This window comes from Lepidochelys olivacea, assembly GCF_965140295.1.
Source record: "Lepidochelys olivacea isolate rLepOli2 genome assembly, chromosome: 4".
NCBI lineage: Eukaryota > Metazoa > Chordata > Testudines > Cheloniidae > Lepidochelys > Lepidochelys olivacea.
In genome coordinates, this window is record NC_140414.1 from 101,953,102 (window position 1) to 101,977,454 (window position 24,353).

General features: G+C 39.6%; 1 protein-coding gene across 2 annotated transcripts in view; it reads right to left on the reverse strand.

The window, feature by feature from the left end:
• Nucleotides 1-3,067: 3,067 nt before the first annotated feature.
• The window catches only part of GRXCR1 (glutaredoxin and cysteine rich domain containing 1), a 61,306-nt gene continuing 40,020 nt past the window's right edge, over nt 3,068-24,353 (reverse strand). Inside the window, exons 2-4 of one of the 2 annotated variants that reach the window (XM_084627514.1) lie at nt 19,867-20,106; nt 8,789-8,854; nt 3,068-3,287 (exon numbers count right to left, since the gene is read on the reverse strand). In XM_084627514.1, coding sequence (XP_084483640.1) covers nt 3,108-3,287; nt 8,789-8,854; nt 19,867-20,106 — 486 coding nt within the window. In that variant the 3' untranslated portion in view covers nt 3,068-3,107. The remainder of the gene's footprint in view (nt 3,288-8,788; nt 8,855-19,866; nt 20,107-24,353) is intronic. The other variant, XM_084627515.1, reaches the window with a different exon arrangement.

The following is a 24,353-nucleotide window of genomic DNA, read 5'->3' on the forward strand; positions in this document are numbered from 1 at the left end:
CAGCCTACTTGCTACAACAACCTTAATTGCTCTTTCAGTCTAATGTCTCACTAACAATAATCATGACTTGCCAGAGCAGTTACATGACTTTGTGATATACAGGGCTCAATTATGGTTCTTATACATTTGAGCTCTGCTAGGTCACCAACCCCTTGAGCCCTCTCCCCAGTCTAGCACAGCTTTTGCAGCGAGAAGTACAACTTGGTCTATATTGGTTTATTTATTCCTTCCGATTATTAATTTACATACTCCCATTTCTCTGAAACCCTTTTACCCAAAACTCCATATTATCTGAATTCCCTTCCTTGTCCCCCAGCATGGAGACACATTCTGCAGAGAAGAATATATCTCCATGCTGGGGGACAAGGAAGGGATTAGGATAATGTGGCAACTAGGATAATAAAGCAGAGACCTGGTCCTTGGCCAAGACTGCATGAAAAGGCCACCCTGCAGCTGAATGGCTCCTGCCCTCTCAATTGTCTGAATTCCTAATGATCCAAACAAAATTCTTGTCCCCCATGCTCTACTGTAAATACATCTGGTAGTACAACTTTTCTTTCCAGTTGCACAAAGAACTAGTCAGGAGGGTCTGACCTGTGATCTAGGCTGGTGTAAGAGAGGACTATAACTCCTTTGAAGTCAGTGGTGTTACATGGGTGCAAAACTTGGGCAAGTCACAATAGAATCAAGTCCTATGTCTAGTTGTAGACAAATATTGCTTAAAACGTAGATTACAAGCTCCATGGCTCAGGGACAGTCTTCTATGTCTGTAAAGCACCATGCATATTTATGTTATTACCACCAAATCTTTAGCTGGTATAAATTGGCATCACGCCATTGACTTCAATGGTACTAGACTGCTTCACACTAGTTGAGGATCTGGCCCAATAACTGTGACAAGTAATACACAGTGTATTTTTACTTATTATCAAAATTACTCCTTCCTTCACAAATTATTTCTCGTGATATTTCTCAGGTGGGCTGACTACAAGGAAAATACATTTGGATAGAACAGACTGGTAATTCATGGGAAGACTGGAAACGCAAACATTGGCTTGCACAGTAATGACATTTTATTGTATGCATTTAAAATAACTAGAACTTTGTTTCATTTTTGTATCTTTCTCATGTTTTTATTATGTTCTTTATCTGTAACTATTTTACAACTTTTAAAGCTTATTTTTCTACCATCACATCCCCTTTTGCTTTCCTCATTCAGTCTTTGCAAACAAAATCTAGTGAAACTTGCCTTTCACAACCATGCAAGGGAGCAACAAAAATGGGTTGCATAGCACAGACAGTAACTTATTAAAATTCTAGCAGAACTATACTCAGTAAGTTTGAGGAAACTTATGGAGAGTTTCTTAATACAGGAGATTATCAGGGAGCATATCCTTACCTGGTGTAAATGGTCACCCCTTCACTAAAGTCAACAGAGACACAACAGTTTATAATAGCTGAAGATTGGTCTCTGTAATTTATTGTGGGCAATGCAAGGCCCAATTTTTTAGTTCCTGAGTATCTCTTGTAATAGCTACATGAGGGGTGGATGGAAAACCATTGTGGTTCACAAAATAATATGAGGCTTCAAAATTTTTCTTCCTATAAAGCCAAGATCTTTTGAAGGCTTTCAAAGACTTCCTCTGGCATGGTGGTTGGGTACTAGCCTGCAGTGTAAAAAAAACCTAGGTTCAAGTCCCTTCTCCCTAACAGAAGAACATTTCAGGGTGAATAAAACAGCTTTCTGTGATGAAATAATACTTAACCAGCTCTAATTCACATATGCTATTTCTGTGGAAGGATGGATCATCAATATAAAGTGCAGAGTTCTTTTCATCGGTGAGGGACTTTAGAATTTCAGTGCTATAAACCAATCGGAAATATTTTTTGCCTTTTTTTAGTAGTAATTCCCTCTTGGAAGGAGTTTGATTATCTAGTACACATCCTGGTAGTCACTGTTCAGAGTGTGCTCATAGTCTATATCCAGTGCTAGTTAACAATTGTGGCAAAGAATGTAAAGAAGCAGGGTTTCATTCATCGTAAATCGCAGGATAAAGAGTTTAAGCATATTCCTTAATACCATTCAATTTCCCATTAATCCAACCAGTCCTTGTGCATTAGCCACTAAGAGAGGCTGCCTCTTTGTGGCAGCATAACATATAGATAGGATATAGACTATATAAGGGAAATAATATGCAAAAAAGTTTGCACATTTGTAGTTCACTCTCTAATAACTCCAGGCCACATTGCATTTTGACTACTCCTTGGAGCAAATGCAAATACATCTGTCCTGCCATGCAGATGATCCATGAGAAAGAAGAGATTCTTTGTTACTAAGCCACAAAAGCAGAACGCTCATTGTAATTCCTTACCTACCCTGTAGTTTGTAAGGCTTTCTTGTGATCCCAAGTTATCACTACAGTATGCAGCAAATCAATACTTCTTTGTGATGGTTTAGAGATCATTACAAGTAGAAGCTACAACACCAAATATTTATATAACTTTTTAAAATAAAACTATTTTGGCATTTAAAGTAGCAGGCTAAGGGGAGTTAATGGTTCAAGGGATTGTTATGGGATATTTTACATATATGTTAAATTTTAGCCCAGGTGAGTTGTGACCAAACTGACAGTTTAGTGAAATGCTATGCAGAAAGAATTGTGGTCTGAAGTTAGTCCACATCACAAAATCACTATCATCATTGGCAGTCTGTGCAGAAACTATCAAACAGATATGAAGTCTAAACTTCCTTCTGATGTTTTCTCCAGGTCAGAATTGAGGTCCTTGGGCGGGGTGATGTGAGGAAAAGTGTGCTCCTGCTGCTAAATCTCTTATGTGAATAAAGATTTCAGATCCAAAGGCTGTCAATCTAATAACGTTTGTGAGCACTTTGTTCTCTTAAGTAGCCTATACTTTCCCTTTATTTAAGACTCAGTGCACGTGACAGGCACTGGCCTGAGCTAATGGCTTTAGCAACTGAATAAGAAAAAGTTTATTACAAATACATTTTATTGACTGCATCAGAAACATGGTTGTTTTTAAAAAGTATGTAACAAACTGCTGCAGTAATATCATAATATGAGGTTCTACATGGGAAGATGCCATTCTTAACTTGCACAGCTCTTGCAGCGCTGTAACCCATTCTCGTTGCAAGAGGTACACTTGAGGGCTTTGAAAGAGTCTGTAAAACAGTTCCGAAAAACAGACATCTTGCTCCCACGGCACGCTGAGCACGGAAGGAAGCCAAAACCACCACAGGAAGGGCATTCATGGGGATGCTGCACTCTCTGCGCAAGGAAAAAGAAAGCAAGAGAGGAAAAGCGTTTCCATTAATGACTGTAATCTCTAGCAAAATGAGGATTCTGAGTCGGAATTCACTCTGCAATATCGTAGAATACCAGGGTTGGAAGTGACCTCAGAAGGTCGTCTTGTCCAACCCCCTGCTCAAACCAGGGCCAATCCCCAATTTTATTTTATTGCCACAGATCCCTAAATGGCCCCCTCAAGGATTGAACTCACAACCCTGGGTTTAGGAGGCCAATGCTCAAACCACTGAGCTATCTCTCCCATCCCCCCAATTCCTATTCTAGGAAACAGCAAAATCTGAACACTGAACTTGGTTTTTGTCGTCCTACTGCCATAGAATCTTGCTTTATCTGTCCTTTCAGGTGGTAAGAGCAGCATTCAGTGATCAACCAAGTTCATTACAAGTTGGTATATCTAACGTAATGCTTAAGGGTTTGTGTTTTCATTTGCCAAAAGAATTAGCCAGGTTCTACATATTTTATTGTCTAGTTATGATCTATTAGATAACTTAACTGGCCTGTTCTAAATTCTGGGGTAAGAAACATGGTGTTTTGTGTTTATACTATATATGGTGCATATTATAATAGTATGACGTGTATAATTTTTCATGTTTATGTTTGAATTGTGTGATTCAGCATTTGACAATTGCTCATATCTTAAAATGATTCATACCCTCTAAGCAAGGCAGAGCTCTTTAGAAAACAGGTATATACAAATCTAAGTATTGAGGAGATTATCTTAGGTTTTAATTGTAAACGATATATACCAGCCATGGGTCTGATTCTTCTCACATTTGTATAAATCAGGAGTAAATGCCTTTGAAATCAATAGTTACACTGGGGAAACTGGTGTGAGCAAGGAGAGAATAAGACTCAAATCTCTCAGTTGTTCCTGAATTGTTTTAATAATAATAAATTTGTTAGTCTCTAAGGTGCCACAAGTACTCCTTTTCTTTTTCCGAATACAGACTAACACGGCTGCTACTCTGAAACCTTTAATAATTCTGTCTTTATTTTCTTTTTCTTTTTATGATGCATTAAAGAGATTTAAGAAGCAGACTTAAATCTCCTTTAATGAAAACATCACCCTTAATTTAATGATCATCCTGGAGTTTTACTTGAGAGAAATGACATATAGCAAGTACTTACAGTAGCACAGGTGTGTGGGCTTTTTTAGAGCTGCTGTGTTGAGTGAAGGCTTTTAGGGTTCATTTACAGAAGAAAGGCAGTTATATATACAATCCCTGTTAGTATTTCCCAGAGGTATCATACTTAAATAATTAGTAAATTATGCTAAAATATGTACAGCGAACATACTGCTTTTTTGTAATTTCATCAAATGCAACAGAAGTGATGCAAAACTGTCCAAAAAAGTAGTTGTCTACTAGTAATGCAGATCAGTGTGCATAGCCACGTAAAAAGCGAAAGGATGAGGAAAGGCAGATCCCTAGCTGGTATAAGTCAGTACAGTTCCTTTGAAGTCAATGTCAGTTCATTTCAGTTGAGGATCTGGCCCAAGAATCTCTTAAATTCTTGTTTCCTAATGTATCTGATATGCTGCATGGAGCAGCATGAGATATGCCCCTGAAGCTGGGTGAGGGCAAGGGAGTGGTCCAGACCAATGACAGCATAAGCTTCCCAAATGCTGCACTGATAACATGGCAAGGTTGTAGAGGGGCATGATTAGTTTTATCTTGGGGCTCAACCTTCTAATGCTTGGGAAAGACTTGTGGAAAGCTTCTGTGCTTAAAATGTTTGCTGTATGTTTGATAGACGTGCTACATAAGTATACATGCAAAACTAGATAAATAAATCAGTGGTATGTAAAATGCCTACCTGATTCTGAGATATATAATCTCTACACAAAGCTGCAGAAAAAGATCTCAGCCAAAATGCTGTGGGAAAACATAACTTCCTGACCTCAATTTGGCCATTAGATCATCCCTCTGTGTGTGTGTGTGTAAGAATTATCATGCTGAAGAAGCCGATCCAGCATATACCAATGTTAGCCAAAGGCAAAGCGAGCTTTTGAATTCTTGTCAGGGTATAGAAAGTCAAACTTAGAGGTAATGTGAAATCCTTCTTGTTTTTCCCTGCATCTCACAAAAGTGGCTTTTACCACTGTCTCATTCAGCAAGCAATTCCTATTTTTGATTAGTCTCTGTGGGGAAGTGTTTATAGCAAAATTCATGTTTCATATCTAGCAATGCCCACATTTTCTGTGGCAGCTTATGATACTAACCTTTTTACTTATATGGATATTTTTGCAACTAACTCCAAAATTAAAAGAGAACCACATTCTTATAATTAAATTCCTAAAATTTCTATTTCTGGCATCATGTGAAAAAGCAATGGTGTGCCACCTAGCAACACTTAGTGAAGGGATGTAACTAGGGCTGTCAATTAATCAGAGTTAACTCATGCGATTGAATAAAAAACAATCACGATTAAAAAAAATTAATCATGATTAATCTCAGTATTAATCACACTGTTAAACAATAGAATACCAATTGACATTTATTAAATATTTTGGATGTTCTTTTACATTTTCAAATATATAGATTTCAATTACAACACAGAATACAGTGCTCACTTTAAATCATTTTGTTTACAAATATTTGCACTGTAAGAATGATAAACAAAAGAAATAGTATTTTTCCATTCAACTCATACAAGTATTGTAGTGCAATCTCTTTATCGTGAAAGCGCAACTTACAAATGTAGATTTTTTTTGTTACATAACTGCATTCAAAAACAAAACAATGTAAAACTTTAGAGCCTACAAGTCCACTCAGTCCTACTTCTTGTTCAGCCAATCGCTAAGAGAAACAAGTTTGTTTACATTTACAGGAGATAATGCTGCCCGCTTCTTATTTACAGTGTCACCTGAAAGTGAGAACAGACGTTCACATGGCACTTTTGCAGCCAGCATTGCAAGGTATTTACTTGCCAGATATGCTAAACATTCATATGCCCCTTCATGCTTCAGCCACCATTCCAGAGGACATGCTTCCATGCTGATGATGATCATTTAAAAAAAAATTAGTTAATTAAATTTGTGACTGAACTCTTTGGGGGAGAATTGTATGTCTCCGGCTCTGTGTTATAGCATGTCTCAGATTATGACCCAGTATGTTGTTCATTTTAAAAACACTTCACTGCAGATTTGACAAAATGCAAAGAAGATACCAATGTGAGATTTCTAAAGACAGTACAGCACTCAACCCAAGGTTTAAGAATCTGAAGTGCCATCCAAAATCTGAGAGGGACGGGGTGTGGAGCATGGTTTCAGAAGTCTTAAAAGAGCAACACTCTGATGTATAAACTACAGAACCCGAACCACCATAAATGAAAATCAACCTTCTGCTGGTGGCATCTTGACTCAGATGATGAAAATGAGCATGTGCTGGTCTGCACTGCTTTAGATGGTTATTGAGCAGAACCCGTCATCAGCATGGATGTATGTCCTCTGGAATGGTGGTTGAAGCATGGAGGGACATTTTTAAATGCAGTTATTTTTTGTACATAATTCTACATTTGTAAGTTCAACTTTCATGATAAAGAGATTGCACTACAGTACTTGTATTAAGTGAATTGAAAAATACTATTTCTTTTGTTTTTACAGTGCAAATATTTATAATAAAAAAATATAAAGTGAGCACTGTAAACTTTGTATATTCTGTGTTGTAATTGAAATCAATATATTTGAAAAGGTGGAAAACACCCAGGGGTGAAAGTAAAGCCGAAGACTTACTGGTATGGGGGCCGGCTCTGGCCCTGGGAAGGGGCGGGCCCTCGGGGGGAAGGGGCAGGGCTGAGGGTCAGCATCCCCCAGCCAGCCCATCTGCACTGCCTGGCCCACGCGGCCCGGGGCTCCAGCTGCCATTTAAAGGGCCCGGGGCTCTGGCCACTGCCACGGTAGCAGCAGTGGCAGCTGGAGCCCCGGGCGCTTTTAAATCGCTTTCGGCAGCCCAGGAGGGCAAAAGGGGCAACGACATTAAAGTGCTGCCACAGCAGCACTTTAAGCAGGGTCCTTTGCCATGGCAGCGCTTTAAGGACCCACCCCCCCCACGTCAGCAGCCCTGTTGGTAGGAACCCAGCAGCATTGCCGATGGGGGGCACAAAAGGGGCAGCAACATTAAAGTCAGCTGGTTACTGGCCAGTACTGGAGGCCACCTTTTACTGGTATGCCGTACTGGCCCATACTGGCTTACTTCAAAGTACTTACCCCAAAATATTTATATAAATGGTATTCTATTATTGTTTAACAGCATGATTAATCACAATTAATTTTTTTAATCACTTGTCAGCTCTAGATATAACCCTTTGAAAAAGTTGGATTTTGGGAGGGGAGGTCTAGCTTTGCCTTGAAAGAACTGAACTGGACTTGCTGAAAGACTGGACTGCATATAGTGAGTTCCTGTGTTCTGGATCTTCAGTGAAAATGAGTCATGACTGAACCTTATAGCTGATTTCCGGCAAAGCCATCTCTGTAATTTGTTTCATTCTAGACCATGAAAATAAACTGGTATTAACACATCAGTGGATGTACTCTGTGTACAGTTATGATCATAGTCTGCTCTAGCCTGCTATTTATTATTTGTACTTTAGTGGCACTTAATGGCCCCTACAAAGATCAGGACACCCATTGTGCTGGGTGCTGTACATACACATAGTAAGAGACTGAGGTTACATTCTAAGCAGATAGGACAGGCAAAGAGCGGGAGAAAAGAAGTATATCTGTTTTACTGATGGGGAAAGGAGAAACCAAGCTTGACTTGCAAGAAATCACACATGAACTCTGTGATAGAGCTGGGAATTAAACCCCTATCTCGTTGGTCCCAGACCAGGGCTTTAACCACCCATCCTTCTGGAGAAGGATGCTAGAGGCTCCGCCTACAAACACAGCTTAACTGCATGTAAAGCTGTCTCACTGGCCAGTCCTTTTGAGCCCAGAGGTGGCCAGTGGATGGAGGAGTGAGGGGCATTCTGCTACCCTAACTGCTACTACTGCTAAGTTCCCTCAGGAACACCCATTTGTTGAGTGGAGATGGTTTGGTCTCTTTTTCAGTTGTACTGTGTTGGATGTTGCTTTTTGTTGTGTTCACCATTGTGTTTCTCTTCTATCAGGATCAAAGAATTTGCTGTCTGATTAAATATCAGACTCCTTATGCTGGATTTGTCCCAGCTCAAATCATGGAGATTGCATAAATAGGTCTTACAGAGGATAAATGTCTTGGGTCTTCTCCCTGTCAAATTCAGGTACAATGGATGTGGACTGTTGAGTTTGGCATAGTGGCAATCCGTTCTGATGGGGCTGGAATCTTTGCTGGTTTGTAACATTAAGTAGTTGTTGGTTTTGAAAAACAGGATTTGTGATCAGTTTAAAACAGAAAGAAAGGAAATACCTAGCAAATAATTTAATTTTAACAGCACAACTTCCATTTGTAGTTTCTCCAGAGAGTTTGTAAAAATACAATTACCTCAATTTTGGTTAAGAGATCCTGCAGCTCCCCTGATTCATTCATTGACAGAATTTTCTCAGCTCCCTATTAGCAAAAAGAAAAAACACAGCAGATTTACCATTGAGGGGACTGGAATTACCTGAGGGTTTACTCTTGGAAATGTAACTAGGTTGAAGAAAAGATTGAATTTTGTTCACGTGAAGTATTTTTGTTATGAGATGAACCTTAGGATGGCTGAAAGGTGAAAATAACCAACTCAAGTTCCTGAAAAGCTGTCCAGGGTTGGTTATTGAACTCTATATTGCATTTTTCTTGGGAATTCACCACAACTTAATTATAGGTTTCAGAGTAGCAGCCGTGTTAGTCTATATCCGCAAAAAGAACAGAAGTACTTGTGGCACCTTAGAGACTAACAAATGTATTAGAGCATAAGCTTTCATGGGCTACAGCCCACTTCATCGGATGCATAGAATGGAACATATAGTAAGAAGATGTATATACATACAGAGAAGGTGAAAGTTGCCATACAAACTGTGAGAGGCTAATTCGTTAAGATGAGCTATTATCAGTAGGAGAAAAAAACCTTTGTAGTGACAATCAAGATGGTCCATTTAGACAGTTGACAAGAAGGTGTGAGGGTACTTAACTTAGGGAAATAGATTCAATATGTGTAATGACCCAGCCACTCCCAGTCTCTATTCAAACCCAAGTTAATGGTATCTAGGTTGCATATTAATTCAAGCTCAGCAGTTTCTCCTTGGAGTCTGTTTTTGAAGCTTTTCTGTTGCAAAATTGCCACCACTAGATACCATTAACTTGGGTTTGAATAGAGACTGGGAGTGGCTAGGTCATTACACATATTGAATCTATTTCCCCATGTTAAGTATCCTCACACCTTCTTGTCAACTGTCTAAATAGGCCATCTTGATTTTCACTACAAAAGTTTTTTTCTCCTGCTGATAAAAGCTCATTTTAACTAATTAGCCTCTCACAGTTTGTATGGCAACTTCCGATTTATCTGTATGTGTATATAATATATATATATACACACATATCTTCTTACTATATGTTCCATTCTATGCAACTTAATTATAGAGACTGTTTTCGCCTTATTTTACATTATGCACTTCCTGGCAGAATAGAAAATGTCTTATATGTCAAAAATACAATTATATAAATATACACTGCATCAGAGAATGTAGCTAAATGATATCGGGGAAACTGTATTTCAACTATTCTGGCAGGTGAGTATTGAATTCAGACATAACATTCCTAATAAGAGTGAGTAAGGACAATGAAAATTCTGTAACAACATTGAAGTCAAAACTCTGTAGTGAATAATAATAATGAAGCCCTAGTACATTAGGCCTTTGGAGATTTCTGTCATCTGAATCAGAGTAGTAATGAAATAGTTTCTCATTTTTCTTTCTGAAAGTAAATGTTCAGAGATTAGTACAAACAAAATGAACATGCCAAAGAAGATGTAAAACTTTTTATTTTCTGTTTTTTTTTCTTTTTGCAACTAATTGAGGGTCCAATTTGAATGTTTTGCATTTAACTTATGTAGCTATGAGTGTCTTGAATAATAATACCTAGCTCTTACATAGCACTTAATCTGTAGTGCTCAAGGTGCTTTACAAAGTAGCTAAACCTCACTATTCCCATTTCACAGATGCAGAAACTGAAGCACAAGGCATTCAAGCAACTTTCCCAGAGTCACCCAGAAGGCAACTGGTGGCAGAGCCAGGAGTAGAATTCTGAGTCCCAGTCCAATTCTCTAGCTACTAGGCAACTCTGTCTCTCCTGTAGCTCAGTAGTTACTGTCATTGCACCAAATACAAAGTACTCTGGATAAGAGGCTTCTGTATGTGCATATCTGAACACACACTTAGTTCAACTGACAATATGTTGGAGTGTCACATACTGGTATCCTGTTCTCCATGGCCAAATGCTGCTTCTCCCCTACCTGCACCGTGCCCCACCTCCCTCCCCAAGTCCCCTGTGGGGGCTGGGAAGGCCCTGAATGCAGACAAATATATGTTGTTCTACAGAACAGGGAGGCAGGCCATGTGCAGGCCAAACAGAGGGACTCAGTGCACACACCATGGGACTCTACTCCATGATACTGTTTCTGTGGCAGCTGGGATGGGAGTGTGGTGAAAGATCAGCCCAGAGGAGGAGTCAGTGAGTGGCTGGTGGTTATGCCACTAGGTGGAAACACAGAACTGAAACCCTTGTGCATGGGAGTATACGGGTCCCCAATTACTTCTACAACCTATTAGTTGACTGGGACAACAGAGTGGAGGCACAGGTGTTCTACAGATCCTCAGATGGTATAAATTGTCATAGTTCCATTAAAGTAATTGGAGCTATGACAATTCTTACACCAGCTGAGGATCTGCTTGTATCTAGCATTGGGGAAGATTCCTCATGCCTGCCCGCCCAACTTAGATTCCCAGCATAAAGTTGTTTTGCTTTAACTTTTGCCGAGGAATGGCATTTTTTTTCTCTCTCAGGCAGACACACCAGATGCTGTGGGTAATTTCTCTGCTATAGCTATGGGCTGTTATTCAGCGACACAGTTTATAATTAAGTATTTTATCTCTTCAAATGACAACATATGAATATTTTAGCCAACACTTATTTAACAACGGATTGCTATTCCATTATTTCACATTTACAGGAATTGAAAAGGAGAGGCAATATATATCTGGCTGTGGTTAGTTACAGAAGCAAAGCTGACTGTGCACTCAACTCTGCCACCTTTGTTCATGGTGAGTAGTGCCTTCCTCCATGAGTTGTCCTATTGAAATCTACTACAGATTATGGGCTGATGGAATAGCTGCTTCAAAGACTGTTCCATGGCCCTCTGTGACACCTACACAGGGACTTCTATGAGCCACTCCCACTACACCTTTAGCTTGAACGCACCACCCCTTCAGTTCACTGGGATGACTGGGGGAGGGTGCTATTCAGTGTGGGTAAGACTGGCAAAATCTGACACATGAACATCCCAGTCACACAAGTGACTGTTGCTACAAAGCCAACATTTGCCAACAAATACAATAGTGTTTGCTGAGGCCTATCTATATGAGGTGGGAGGAGCTAAACTCATGAGTACACCAGTGCAAACCCCTGATATAAATGCACTGCACTGGTAGAAGACACAGGTTGCACTGCTGTGATTTACCATGCAATGTAGCAACATTTAAGGATTTACTATTCCACTGATGTAGATACATCAGTGCAAATTCCCTAAATCTAGACAAGCCCTGAGATGATTACAGTTTATTTCTATTTAGAATAGAAATATCTATTGGTGAAAACCATTTCTGTGGTTCCTATTTTATGCTACTTTGATACTGGATTGTAGTGTAAAGCTACTGTCACAACAGTATAATTCAAAATTTGACATGCTTTCCATTATGAACACAGGTTTGAAAGGGTTTATATTTCAGCTTGCATTCAGCTAAAACTTTATCATCCCAGCTGCAAACCAGAAATTCACATTACTGCATCTTTTTTTAATGGTACAGTAGTTAGCAATAGTTTTAAAGTCTTTAATATGCTTTTTTCTGATTAGTCTGAACTAGGGCTGTCGAATAATCGCAGTTAACTCATGTGATTAACCCAAAATAAATTAATCATGCGAAACATTCACATGCGCCTTCATGCTTCAGCCACCATTTCAGAGGACATGCTTCCATGCTGATGATGCTCATTTAAAAAAAAATGCGTTAATTAAATTTGTGAGTGAACTCCTTGAGGGAGAATTGTCTGTCTCCTGCTCTGTGTTTTACCTGCATTCTGCCATATATTTCATGTTATAGCAGTTTCAGATGATGACCCAGCATGTTGTTTGTTTTAAGAACAATTTCACTGCAAATTTGACGAAACGCAAAGGAGGTATCAATGTGAGATTTCTACAGATAGCTACAGCACTCGACCGAAGATTTAAGAATCTGAAGTGGCATCTACAATCTGAGAGGGACGGGGTGTGGAGCATGCTTTCAGAAGTCTTAAAAGAGCAACAGTCAGATGCGGAAACTAAAGAACCCGAACCACCAAAAAAGAAAATCAGCCTTCAGTAGGTTGCATCTGACTCCGATGATGAAAGTGAACATGCGTCAGTCTGCACTGCTTTGGATCGTTATCAAGTGGAAGCCATCATCAGCATGGACACATGTCATCTGGAATGGTGGTTGAAGTATGAAGGGACATATGAATCATTAGTGCATCTGGCATGTAAATATCTTGCAACACCAGCTACAACAGTGCCATGCAAACACCTGTTCTCACTTTCAGTTGACATTGTCAACAAGAAGCGGGCAGCATTATCTCCTGCAAATGTAAAAAACTTGTTTGTCTGTGCGATTGGCTGAACAAGAAGCAGGACTGAGTGGACTTATAGGCTCTAAAGTTTTACATTGTTTTATTTTTGAATGCAGTTATTTTTTGTACATAACTCTACATTTGTAAGTTCAACTTTCATGGTAAAGATATTGTACTACAATACTTGTACTGAGTGAACTGAAAAATACTATTTCTTTTCTTTTAACACTACAAATATTTATAATAAATATAAAGTGAGCCCTGTACACTTTATATTCTGTGTTATAATTGAAATCAGTATATTTAAAAATGTGGAAAACATCCAAAAATATTAATATAAATAGTATTCTATTATTGTTTAACAGTACGATTAAGCACGGTTAATTTTTTTAGTTGCTTGACAGTTCTATTCTGAACTAAAAATGAAATGTAAGAATATTTTACAAGGAGCTAATCTATATTGTGGACCTGGGACTCTAAGAATAAAAATTAAGGCTCCATTATTTAGGTCAGCTACTGTGTTATCATGATAGCTGCTTTTCATAACATCTGTATCAATGACACAGGCTATGGGCTAGATTATGCCCTGCACTTATGCAGCTGCACTGGGGTGGTAAGAAGTAAGTATTCTGCCCCTTCTGAGGCCAACATAAGGGCTATCCATAATTACAGCTCTAGTACTCAGGGTAGCACACAGACACAGTTCCTGATGGACACAGGCATAGACTACTCCCCTGTATGCATGTGCATCAGGGACAGAGAGTGGGTTGTGATGACAAGCTGAAAGATGACACAACCATAAGCCTCCCTCCTCCTCCTACATGTACCAGCTGAATGTAACACCCTTTAAATAAGTGTAGTTACTTATTAATTACTCCCACACCCAGTCCTCTGCGGGTAGTACAGCTCCCTAGCACCCCCTTAGCATGGGCTCCATGCTAAAAGCATGATCTAGCCCAGTGGTTCTCAAACTGTGTGTTGGGACCCCAAAGTGGGTTGGAACCCCATTTTAATGGGGTCGCTAAGGCTGTCTTAGACTTGCTGGGGCCCAGGGCCAAAGCTCAAGCCCAAGCCCTACCGCCCAGGGCAGCGGGGCTCAAGGTTATAGGCCCTCTGCCTGGGGGTGAAGCCCTCGGGCTTCAGCTTTGGCCCCCCACCACCTGGGACAGTCGGGGTTGGGGTTTGGCTTTGGCCCCACCACCCGCAGCAGTGGGGCTTGAGCGGACTCAAGGTTCGGTCACCCATCCTGTGGTCGTGTAGTAATTTTTGTTAACAGAAGGGGGTTGCAGTGCAATGAAGTTTGAGAACCCCTGATCTAGCCCTATGTAGGTAGCATGCTAAAATAGATTTAATTGTACCTATTCCATAGACACCATTTTTATGTTAATGGGAGCTCTTTCACTGAGTGTGCACTCGCTCTTTCCAGGGTGTTGGAGCAATTTGTATAGTGGGGGTGCTGAGAGCCATTGAAACAAACTGTAAACCCTGGATATGATGGAAACCACTTCAAGCCAGGGGGTGTTACTGCACCCCCCACACCTCTAGTTACAGCACCTCTGGCTCTATCTTCAGACTATTGCAGTACAGGGGTCTCTGAGACTACTTCAGTATGAAGAACTGAAATAAACTAACTTCAAGTGCTGGGTTTACTAGCAGGATCTAGAATTATGATCCAAATAATCAGGTTATTCATCTTAGACCCTTAAATCCACTAAAGTAAAAAGCCTGCCCTTCTACCTGTTTCATTTTTGTTTGTTTTTTGAGTAAATCCTTCTCTATCCCACAATTAAAGAACTATCTCACAGTGTGAAGAATTTCTAGTGAGAGGAAAGCTATCTTGTTGGATGAATAGATGCTATCATCCATTAGTAATCTAACATTAACCTAATATTAGTGTGGATTTAAATGTAAGCCACAGCACTTAATGCTTGTATTAACGGTTTTGCACAGAAATGGCAAACAAAAGGCATACATGAAAAGGGGTCCTGAGGTGCATTGTCTTAAATAATTATTTTCTTTTAATTTTTCTTCAGTCAGACTGAGTTTTAATGCACAGGAAAGTAAGGAGTAAGTCACACACTTTGAAGTCCTTGTTTAGCAATGGTTCAATGAGAGTTTTGCCTGAGGTTAGGACCTAACTCCCTAAGGATTTGGTCTAAGAGAATTGGCAAGAGGCATAGTTCAGGGACATAAGGTGGAAGCTTTCCTACACTGTCCTGCCAATGCACCATATGCCTTACTTGCATGAGGAGAATTGCAGATGTTGTCTCTCTCTGAGCAAGGACTAGCTGACAGTGTCTGTATGGGAATTTAGTGACATGCATGTCTTTCTATATACACTAAGTTAGAGTGTGATGTGAATGAGGTATGTTGATTGTAGATACATGAAGATCATGTCATGATCTGGGACCCTGATGCAGGATCTGGGCCTAAAGCTGTCTCTGAATTTCCTTTCAACTTTATCCCCTATCTCATTGATATGTGCATTCATTTATTTTTCATTTGGTTTTTCAGACTGTCTCTAGTTTAAAGAGAGCTATCATTCACACAAAACTATTTTTATCGACCAGTAATGATAAGGAAAAATAATATTATATTTTAATGGAACTTTAGTGAAATAAATCTGCTGCTGTATGGTTGGGATTTATTAAAAGTTTGAAAAGATGAAGTGAGAACAAATGTCACTAAAACAGAATCATCACTCTCTACCCTCCACCACACTGCAGTGAAAGTGCATTTGAGTTTAGATTAAATCCATCGCTGTCTTTGGGAGGAAAGTGTATAGTTGTGAATAGAGCTGTGCAAATAACTGATTTTTCAGTTCAGTGGCAGTTCCAAAAAATAATAAAATAAAATAAATGTTTTGTTCAACCCAAAACAAAATGGTTTGATTTCTAGTTCTAAAGTGTTTTTTTAAAATAAAGAAAAATTCAAAATAAAAGTATAAGAGTTGAAAAAATACAATATTTTATTTTGCAAATGCCAATGTTTCTATTTTTACAGAACCTTGTTTTGGATTTTTTCCAGTCAAAACAATTCAGTGAATTTGACATAAATTTACAAAATGTTTTGGTTGACTTGAGTCTTCATTTTTCTCAGAAAAAAATTTCTTTGAAAAATTTCACCTCGCTCTAGTTATGAATACTTCCATAATAGTAGAAGAAACACCTTTAACATGACATCTCTTGGTGTGGTAGTTAGTTGCGTTGGTAAAACATCCCCCTGTATTCTAGGAAATCTTGTTCTTCAGTCTATAAATCTGCTTTTACGTTAGTAGAGTAAAGACTGACTCCTCTGCCAAAAAAGCATATTCTTTCTTGGTTTGGTCCATCTCTCTGGATTGCCGGCTTGACTGTTGGGTTCAGATTCTATAACACCTTAAAATGACACTCTTTTTTCATATACATTCTTACTATTTGCTTGGCTTTCGGCAAGTTTATCCCCATCCAGAAAATGAGAGAACATTTGTACTAATGTCAAATCTGTCAGTGAGAAAAGAAATATAAGGGGAGCTTGAGTGCATCAAGTCCTGTTATTCACTGAAGATGTTTATTTTATTAAGGTCATTGTGCAAAATTCTGGTCTCACTTATGCTGTCATTAATCCAGGGTAACTTCTTTGATTTTTGGCCTAGTATCTTCATGCCACAGGTGAGTGCATATTGACTCCTTTTAGAAGGCTGAATGGGATGTGTGTGGCATAGCAAGTGATGCTTAGTATTACCCACAGTTCACAAACTGTAGTTTATGAAACACTGGTCATCTCCATGGAAGAGTAAAGTATCTGTAAGAGGTAGCCCAGCAAGCTCCCATGTATAGAATATCTGTTTCTCAGATTGCCATTAAACAATTGCAGGAGACTAAGATTCAGCAGTTACTGCTGGATTTATCAGTTTATGAAGGCAACACTTGTAGTATCATTGATCTGTAGATTATAAGGCCCAAGGGTACCTTTATGATCATCAAAAAGAAAAGGAGTACTTGTGGCACCTTACAGACTAACAAATTTATTTGAGCATAAGCTTTCGTGAGTTACAGCTCACTCACGAAAGCTTATGCTCAAATAAATTGGTTAGTCTCTAAGGTGCCACAAGTACTCCTTTTCTTTTTGCGAATACAGACTAACACAGCTGCTACTCTGAAACCTGTCTTTATGATCATCAAGTCTGACCTCCTGCATAACAAAGACCCTAATTTCTCACTGAACTAAAGCATGTCTTTTTAAAAACTGGCTGATATTAATATGAATAATCCACTGCATTCCTGGATAAATTGTTCTAATATTAATTACCATTGCTGTATCTTACTTTCAGTTTGAATTTATCTTGCTTCAACTTCCTGCCATTGAATCTTATTATGCCTTTGTCTGCTAAGTTAAATAGCTCTCTGCTATGAGAAATATTCTCAATGGAGGCATTAATAGGCTATGATCAAGTTACCTATTAACCTTGTCTTTGATAATATAATCGGGTTGAGCTTCTTAAATCTCTCATGGTAAGGCAGGCTTTCTAGACCTGGAATAATTCTTGGGGTAACTTTTTTTTTTTTTCAACCCTTTCCAATTTTTCAACATCTTTTTTTAAAATGTGGAGACCAGACATGACATGATATTCCAGAAATGATCTCACCAAATATAGACATAATACCACCTTCCTGCTATGACTCTACATCCTCTGTGTACACCCTCGTAGCCATACCAGCTCGTGTTCAGTTGGTTATTCACTATGACCTATAGGTCCTTTCCGGAGTCACTGTTTTGGATGATACAATCCGTCATCCTGGAAATATGACTTACAGTCTTGGTTCTTGGATGCATGACCTTGCATTTGTTCATATTAAAATGCATGTTGCTTGTTTCAGGGAGTAGACACAGGCTTATATCACTTTATATAAAGACAAATAACAACTTATTACAACCTTTTAATGAAGCAGGGGGTTGTGTGGCAACAGTAACTACTGTCTGAAAAGATTTCAGAGTAGGAGCCATGTTAGTCTGTATCCGCAAAAAGAAAAGGAGTACTTGTGGCACCTTAGAGACTAATAAATTTGTTAGTCTCTAAGGTGCCACAAGTACTTCTTTTCTTTTTGTCTGAAAAGAGTGGGTTTACAAGAAATAAGAGGCCCAAGCGAAAATGGCAAACTCAAGGACATCTCTTGACCCTGTTTAGCCTACAGAATGAGTCCCTTTCCTTGCTCATTATCCCTCATAAAGTTAATGACCCAACCCACATCTCCTCCGCCATCTTTGAGGAGGGTTTTCCCAGCACAGAGGAATTAATCCAACTCCAAGCTGCAGTTTTTTCATAAGGGGCTGGGGGCGGGTAGCGAACAGAGTCAAGTATTCATCTTTACACATCCACAGGATCCTACTGTTGGACAGATGATCTCACCCATTGCAACAGGCAGTAGTCAGACATGTTCATACAGCTGGGAACCTTGCCACAAAATGAGAATACTGTGAATGTAGTATTGTTACATAGCCTAGAAAAGGAAAAGCTAAATTTAGTCTTCAAAAAGCTAAATTGCTGGCTTATTGGTCTTTAAAAAGATATTATTAATGCCTACCCTTTAGGAGTGCTGACCTCTGCAAGATGGGGAAACACTAGAGGCTTGTTCTGGTAACAGATGCACAATAGTTACACCACACTCATATTAGTGGGACAGTGGTTGTAAGGCCGTTCACCATTCATACCACCAAAGGAAAGCCATAGAATATTTTGTTGCAAAATACAAAAGCGTTTTAGAGTAGGGTAAATGCATCAATTCGCTGCAATGACATCGCTACTTAAAAAGAAAAGGAGTACTTGTGGCACCTTAGCGACTAACAAGTTTATTTGAGCATAAGCTTTCGTGAGCTACAGCTATGCTCAGATAAATTTATTAGTCTCTAAGGTACCACAAGTCCTCCTTTTCTTTTTGTGGATACAGACTTTAACACAGCTGCTACTCTGAAACTTGTCATCGCTACATAGTTTATAATAAAACAATTGGTATTTTCTTAAAGAACTACATACAAATGTCATCATCATCATAAGTAAATCTTCACAGAGTATGAAGCAAATAAAAATCTAATTCTTAAACCTGCCACCACATTAGAACTGGCCAAATGAAGGGGAGAAATATAATATTATAAAAAAATGTGAAATTGATTAAATGGATATAAAACTCAATTTCTTCAATCAGATCTCTAAGATGAATGAATAATGGAAGATAAAATTAATCAAATGTTTCATATGAAGATAAATTATTCGATAAGTTCTACTTTAACTTGCAAAATATCATTCAACCAGCCCCTTTGCATATTTTACATACATCCTTTTCTCCCCATCCCCCCTCCACAAAAAACCCCTGGGGCTTTACATCTGACTGGTCTCTGACAGTTCTGAATGCCCTTGGAAAAGGATAAATGAATGCTACAATTCCTTTTTTGTATCACCTACTTGCTGAAAATGCTGAGCTATTGAAGTAGAGTGAAAAATCAGAGGCTGAGCATAACTTGTTCACTTGTCTGTTACTTAAGCATGCCCCCCAACTTTTCCCTGTTTGTTTTATCCACCTGTTGCATCTTGTAGTAACTAGATTGTGGGCTCTTTGGGACAGGGACCATGTTTCGCTGTGTATGTGTACAGAGCCTAGCACAATAGGGCCCCAATCCTTGATTGCTCCTGTAATACAAACAATAAAAGAAAATAATTTCCCATTCTTATCGGTTAGCATCTACACACACACACTGCAGAGTGAAATTTAAACTTGTGCAGAACTTACCCCAAGATATTGGCCATCAATAAAGACAACAGGTAGTGATGGGATTTCACACACCCTCCTGCATCTTTCTTCTAGTTCTTTTCCATAATCGCTGTTCAGAGCAATGTTTTTTTCTTCAAATTTCACTCTGTGATTTTGGAAGATCTTTCTTACTAGCTCGCATCTTTCAAACGTGGTTCTCACCACACGAAGGCTGGTAGTGTAAATTACGATGCGACCAAATTCTAGAACTGTAGACACCTGGAAAACGAAATGTTTTTATTGTTCACTCCAGTAAATAAAATGTTAGTAGTTACATTTATTTCATGGCTGTACCAGTACCTTTCAGTGATTATTCTGTTCTTTTGAAATATTATTTAAGCAGTAAGCACATCTTAACCTCTTTTCCAAAATTGTTGTTTTGTTTTTCTCTCCTCAAACATAAGTATGGAAGAGGATGAGGTGTGATCTTGGATTAAGCTGTCATAATTGCCATGCAGGGGCCCAATTAAGAGGACTTATGTTGGCTTTGCAAGCAGCTTTGAACAGTGATGAATCAGCCCCACTTGTTCCAGTCTCTAAAACAATGGTTCCCAAACTTGTTCCGCCGCTTGTTCAGGGAAAGCCGGGCTGGGCCGGTTTGTTTATCTGCCACATCCGCAGGTTCAGCCGATCGTGGCTCCCACTGGCTGCAGTTCGCTGCTCCAGGCCAATGGGAGCTGCTGGAAGCGGCGCGGGCCGAGTGACGTACTGGCCGCCGCTTCCAGCAGCCCCATTGGCCTGGAGCAGCGAACCACAGCCACTGGGAGCCACGACTGGCCAAATCTGCGGATGCGGCAGGTAAACAAACCGGCCCGGCCCGGCAGAGGCTTTCCTTGCACAAGCAGCTGAACAAGTTTGGGAACCACTGTTCTAAAAGCACAAATACACAGTTATCCAGCTGTGACCTTCATCTAGGTATGTGATTAATCCACTTTTTGGGGATTTGCCAGATCCTGTATCAAATACGGTTTTGTTTTTCCCCTATCAGTTGGGGACTAGGGACCCATATAGCCAATGATATCTTGATCTCACATTATAGTACAGGGGTAGTACATTATATCTTGATCTCACATAATAGCACAGGGGCAGTCAATAGGCAAATTGCAGACCAAATCTGGACTACCAGACGCTTTTGAACAGACCCCCAAATATTTTTATTTACTTGTTTTCATTTAGTATTATCATTATTTTCTCTGGAGTCTGGACTTCGACTATACCTTGACCAAGAAATGTAGACCTTGACAAAAAATAAATGATTACCCCTGCTAGAGCCCTTGCTATCATGATTCCTCATGAAAAGCCAATGCTACTGCTAGGAAAAAAGGATGCAAGAGAAAGGCAGACAATTTTGTCTGTCTAACTGAAAAGGACTGGCATCTCTTGAGAGGCAGCTCAGTACTTCCTGGTCTTTGCTGGGGATTCAACCAACAGTTTTCCCTTTTAAAATGGTAAATTTATAATAAGGGTCAGATCCAAAGCCTATTGTAGTCAATAGAGGTTGAAAGAGAGAGAGTGTGAGAGAGAGTCTCCCCTCTTTAAAAAAGTAGCTTGCATTATAATAATGTCAAAGAACCATTGTTGTAGATCAAAGAGATATTAAGTTCAGACAAAAACTGGATAAATAGTAGAACTCCTAGGTTATTAACTAAAGCAAAGTGAGCTTCCAAGCCTTTTGAGTTACCCATTGCAAGAGCCAACATGAGAGGGTTTCATTATTTTGGCAATGTTACAGAAATAAAGCCACAAGTTAGGAAACACTACAGAACAAAGACTTACATTATACTGCAGCAATTTGTAGAAAATGATTCTTGATGTGTGATTGTTCATTTTTGAATTGTGTAAACTAACTGCAGGGGTAAAATTGCAGTCAGACTAGGACAAACACCACTGGAAGTGACTGAAATGTCACTGGCAGCAAATTTATTTTACTTAAATTTTTAAAGGATTTAATTTGTAGTTAAGGAAAGTCCCCAAGAAGAACTTTCAGGTCTTCCAAATCACCAAAGGGATGCTTCAAAAATATGGAATTTACCAATTTCCTACCCACCATCCTAGGAAATCATCCCATAAAGGATCCAAAGGTTCTTTCTCGCTGGTTATACTTCTTGGCTCTTCTGTTTGTAGGAAAAGTTAGTGTAAAATTGACCCATTACTCATTGGTCTGTATTTTATCCCTAGAATCTACTATACATCTGCTGAGGCAATTAACTCTTCCTTAGCATTTTTCACAACTCCTGAATGAGAGGAATAGCTTATCCCTTATTAAACCATTCAATATTCTACAGTAATGGTGCAAAACATTGCAATAAGCCTCATCTGTCACCTTTGTCTTATAAATTATATTCTCCTCCTTTCTGGTTATTATACTATTCCTAGCATCTAAAATGCCCATCACTATAGTATCTCAGAACACAAAGTAATACTTTTTCAGCATTGTTCACACAAACATCTCAGATCTCTTTATGAACATTAATTTATTCTTGTAATGCCCATGTGTGGTAGTATGGTACCATTATTCCTATTTCACAAATGAGAAAATTGAGGCACAAAGTGATTAAGAAACTTTCCTAAAGTCACACAGGAAGGCTGGAGTACAACCAAGACTAGAATCAGTAATGTGGCTTAGTTGTATTCTTTAATCATAAGACTCTCTGTAGCGGGGTGGTTACCCGCTCCAGCCCTGGAAAGGGTTAAAGTCAGCCCTGGGAGAGGGCTGGGGCTGTGAGAAGCAGTTAGGCTGATGGGGAAGGCAGCCACAGCTGGGGCCACGCCCCAATCAGGTTGCCGCTGGCCCTACAAAAGGCCAGTGAGCCAGGTGTTTAAGATTCTTTCTCTAGCTTTTCTAAGGGAAGGACTTGCCTTTCTGGGAGCTGAGCAGGGACCTGAGGTAGGGCAGTGCTGGGGGAAAGGCAAGAGGGACTGGGGAGCTCCAGCCTGACAACCCCCCAGACTGCAGGGCCCAAACCAGGTTCTGGGACTACAAAGGAGCAGCCTGGGGATAGGCAAAGGCAGCAGGTCCTACCCCATCTTGCCAATGATGAGTGGCCATTACAGGCTACAGTTGGTCCCAGTGAGTGTGGGTTAAATGATGACTGGCAGTAGGCACTGAGGCAAGGTGGCATTGGGGGGTTAGGGGTTCCCTGGGGAGGGGAGACCTGGAGACTGAGGGGATACTGCTGGGGCAGAACCCCCGGCCAAAGGGGCACCAGGGTCCAGCAGCAGTGATGACACTGGCCTGCAGAGGGTGCTCCGGAGCTGGAAAACAAGCTAATTCCCAGACAGCCAGCAGGAGGTGCTGCAGGGGTGAATCCTGCATAGTTACACTCTCTCAACAAAACTAAACTAAAGTGAAAGGAAAAAAATAATTGATAATATGGTTACAGATTTGTTATGGAACTAGGATTGCTGAGTAATGATCCACAATTAAACAAGATTCCTTACAGAGCAGAAGAGCTGATGCCAAAGTCCAAAAGATTTGCAAAAGTACTAAAAATAGAGAATTTTTAGCAAGCAAATGTATAACACGTTGCACAGTTTGGGGGGGGGGGGACAGCTTCTTATGCACAGGACAAAAGAGTGGGGGAGTTGAGAAGTAAGCTATTTTTGAACTAATGGAAATGCTAACTCCAAATAATTTCTTTAACAATGCTAATTCACAATTCCAGAGGCAAAAATAACTTTCATGTATACCTGACTGGAAGTGAAAGAACTTTGGTTCTCACAAATGATGTTTTCCAACATTAAACAAATAAAGTCATGCTGGATCTTGGTAGCATTGTCATAATGAACAGGAGCCAGAATCATCCTCTCTAATAAACCTGGTCAACCACTTTCCAGTGGAATTTTTTTTTTTTGAGCAGAATCAGAACATTCCCATGAACGTGTTGCTTCTATTGAAACTTTAGGGGGAAACCAACCAAGTAAGCCAGCTTGTGCACCCACTTCTCTGGCTCTTTGGCAGCCTGCCTTTTGAGGGAGAGAGGAAGCCACAGCTTAGCATAGCCTGTTTTGTTCTGATTTGGAACGTTTTTTTTTTTTTTTAAATGCAACATTTTCTAGAAATACCAGTTACCACACAGCTCTAATTTCTAGTACTAGTGGTTCCCAGTCACAGCAGATGGGATTGAAACAAAGGGTCATTATCTGAATTAGCATCAGCACTTGAGGTGTTCTAGCAGCATACAAATCAACAGACATGGGGAAAGTAGAGAGATGAAAGACTATTTGGAGTGATATCAAGCAGAGATTAGGCAGGTTTATGTGTCTGCATTTGCTTTTATGTTTCTTTTGCCTAATGGGGTAATGAAGAACACTTGTATGTGCTGCAAAGATGTACCAAGGGTGCAAGACAAATAGGAACTCAGGACATATTAGATTTCTTCAAATGGCTTTCCAAACTAGAGGCTGACTGTGCTTGGCATTGGAACATTAAGCTTTTCCTCTTTGCACTATACTGTTGCCTACTG